The following is a 3,316-nucleotide window of genomic DNA, read 5'->3' as shown; positions in this document are numbered from 1 at the left end:
AGGAATGGACAAGGGCTGTGTGGGGAAAGTCCATGTTGCAAACACAGGTTTGATTTTCCTGCTTTTGGCCTGTGACAGGCATTTGGACAGGCATTTGCTCTTCCCTATCCAAAAACTCCTTAAGTTCTTTGTCCTCTGCTCTTCTCCCTGCTGATTGTCCTGTCTCTAGGTGATCTTGCTTTAATAGTAAAGATCTTCCTATTTCTGCCTCAAAGTTCAAGTGTGTTTTAAACACCTGTGTGAGAATGGCACACTGCTTGCTAGCCTGCCATCAGTCCGCCTCCCCAGCTTGTTCTTCCTTTGGCTTTCATTCCCTTCTCATAGCAGCTGTCCCTCTCTGAAGCTTTGTCCAGAGAATGAGACAACAAGAACACCAAACCCATTTGAGCCGAGAACTTTTCAACGTTATTTCTACTTCACTTTGTTTTAATGCTTCCTTGGGAAGTTGCTGCTGCCTTTGTTGGCAGAACTGTTTGGGACCAGCTGAACCCTGCTGTAATACATGTGCTGATCATGTTGGGAGGTTTGCTTCTGGGGGATGCCTGTACAGCAGCAGCCTCTTTGCATTGAGCTGACTGTTCTCTGTCTCTGAATCTGATCTAAACCCAGGTTTTGGCAGATATTTAAAGCCTCTTGCTTTGTGAGGCAGTCATTAAACAAGCTGCAGCAGCTGTTTTAAACACACCTTTATTTTAGGCTCTCAGGTGGAATGTGGCTTCATTGGAATGCTTCGTGGTGAGTGCTGTGGTGCTGCTGTCAGAGTCTGTTTCACCGAAGGCTCCTTTCTCAGTAGTGTCCATGTATTGGAGTTACTCAGGACCAGGGAGCTCAGAAATTAACTGGTTCCTAACCAGCGTAGCTCAGAGCCCTTCCTGCCTCAGCCTTCTCACAGGCTGCATTGGCACAAGGATTTTTAGAGTATTGGAGCTCTAAAGCAATGCAGGAATGAAAAGAGCAAAAGGATTTATGGCTGAGGGGGTGATTTGTTACTTTTTCCTTAAAACTTTAAAACTCTTCTATTGTTCACATTGTTCCCCTGTTTTTATGCAAGCACCAAACCCATCCGTATAAACTCCTTTCCAGGTAGTTTGCTATTTAAATATTTTATGATGATACAGGAAGAATTAAATATGGAAAACTCAGCAAAGGGTCAGCCCTGAGTGTGTAAGTTTCAGATTTAAAGTGAAGAAGCAGAAGCTGGGGCTCTGGCAGCACTGGTGAGCACTAACCTTTTGCTTAGTGTCTGTTTTGATATAAACAGTAATAAGTAAGCTACAGGCTTAACCAGAAAAACAGGATCTGCAAAAGAGCTCTTGTACAATCTTGTGACCTCAGGTGACGCGGAGCTGTCTCCTGGGTGCCTCTTGGCTCCACGGTTCCCATACTCTTTGGTTACTACCTGGAAGCCCACTTCAGGCTTGGACCACACAGAAATGTGCCTGTCTGAAGGGTAACTCATGCCTTAATTCACCTGTTTCTTCAGGTACCCAGCTGTGGTTGTCCCCCAAATGGTGGATGTGATCTATGTTTAAAGTCACCTGGGGTTGTTAGATGAAGGCAACAGGATGAGGAAGGACAGAAAGGGTGATGGTGTGTGTTACAAGGGGTGGCAGTTGTTCCACAGCTGGTGCATGGGATCATATGAGATACTACTACTTAAACTTGCTTGGAGGAGAATGAATCCCTGTCTGCTGGGGGAACGTTGGACTTCTGCAGTGGTGTAATAGACCCTAAATCTCAGATCTGCCAATCTATAGCATCTGGAATGTTACATTACCTGCCTGGGACAAGGGCAAGTAGGTGAATTTTACTTGCTCCCATCTCCATCCTCCTCCTGTGACTACCAACAGGCCACATATTGCATCACCTGAAAACAAGTATATCTGCTTGTTTCTTCCCTCATAGCTCCAGCTCCTGCTTTTCTCCAGGAGAAGCAGTGTTTAGTGTTAAATCCTAATGTTTCAGATTCCAACCAAAATATTGGAGGTCTATGGTCTGCAGCTGTGGATTCTGTGAAAGGTGCTCAGGAAAAGAAGGAGGATTCCCTGAAAGACTCTTGCCCATATAAATGGGTTTCCACATCTAATGGAACTCTGTGGATTGGAACTACTGGTCCCACTTACTTTTTGTTTCTTCATCTTAAGACTATGTTTTCACAAAGAATAAGTCTGTATTTAAGCAGATTATGGCTTTATCCTTCATAAGCAGCCATGGTGTCTGCACACACAGAGATAACGTTGCGGATGCATTGTAAAGACTCCAGTGGTCCCCAGCGTCACACACGTGTCTGGAGTTGTCAGCTGATGTGATGAAAGCAACATCACTCTTTCGCTAAGAGCCTTAGCACAGGCATTTCCTGAGTTGTAATATTTATCCAAACTCTCTGATAAAAACTACTCCATTAATTTTCTAATGGAAACAAGACTCTGCATTATTATATCAAGCACTTTTGCAGGCTCTTTGGCTGGCTTGGCAGGAAGAGAGGTGAGTTAGTACCTTTATACTTAGCTTGGAGAATGATCAGTAGGAAAATTTAACTGTACCTTCTTGGAATTTGTATTTCCTTCCTTAGAGATGTTGATCTTGAGAACAACAGCCTCAGTAAGGGCTAAGCTTGGAAAAAAGAATTGCAGAGGATACAGAAATCCTGTTGCTGTGTTCATAATTCTGTCTATCTTGGATTGTTTCCACCCCTTCTCCTCCACCTTAAACACAAGGATCCTGTAGTGACAGGTACTTTGGGTTCTTTCGCCAGGAGTAATCCAAGAACAGTTTCTGTTGAGGACAGTTTTGACATTTGTGAAGTCACTGACAAAACTTCCACCAACTTTCACACCGGCAAAGTCTCCTCCTTGCTCTGGGGTGCTCGGGGATGGATCTTTGTTAGCTTTTCCCTGAGGCTTCAGTAGTTGAGGACTTTTCATACTTCCTCTGCAGCCTCTGCCTTCTCTAGCCAAGTCAGTGAAGACACTCCTCAGTACTATCAACAAGATCCTTGCCAGCTTTCAAACTTCACCTTTTTGTGTAGTCCTGTTCTGGCTTAATTCATGCATGTGGTGTCATGGAAAAAGGGGAAGGGGAGGCATGGAATTTGTCTTAGATTGTCAGGCCTGGAAATTTTCAGGCCAAATGACTGATCTTTGGGTTACAACCCAGTCTAAGGAACCCTGTGTAATGCTGCTGTCTCCAGCAGGCCTGTTCTCATCTGTGTATTTGCTTCTTTCAGATCTAAAAGTGTGACCAGTTCCAGCAGCAGCAGCAGCGCCAGCTCAGCTAGCGATTCCTCATCAGACAGTGAGGATTCTTCTACCTCCTC

The 3,316-nt window shown here is 44.5% G+C and overlaps 1 protein-coding gene across 1 annotated transcript in view; it reads left to right on the top strand.

Moving 5' to 3' along the window:
- ZCCHC10 (zinc finger, CCHC domain containing 10) overlaps window positions 1–3,316 on the top strand; it is a 6,005-nt gene that overhangs the window by 2,497 nt on the left and 192 nt on the right. The window contains 1 exon segment of the mRNA XM_010016037.1: window positions 3,227–3,316. This exon segment is cut by the window's right edge and continues 13 nt beyond it. Within this exon segment, the coding sequence (XP_010014339.1) occupies window positions 3,227–3,316 (90 nt within the window).

The sequence above is a fragment of the Nestor notabilis genome, unplaced genomic scaffold, assembly GCF_000696875.1.
Source record: "Nestor notabilis isolate BGI_N333 unplaced genomic scaffold, ASM69687v1 scaffold21236, whole genome shotgun sequence".
NCBI classification, from domain to species: domain Eukaryota; kingdom Metazoa; phylum Chordata; class Aves; order Psittaciformes; family Psittacidae; genus Nestor; species Nestor notabilis.
Note: the sequence above shows the minus strand (reverse complement) of the source record. Positions and strands in the feature narration are given on the sequence as shown.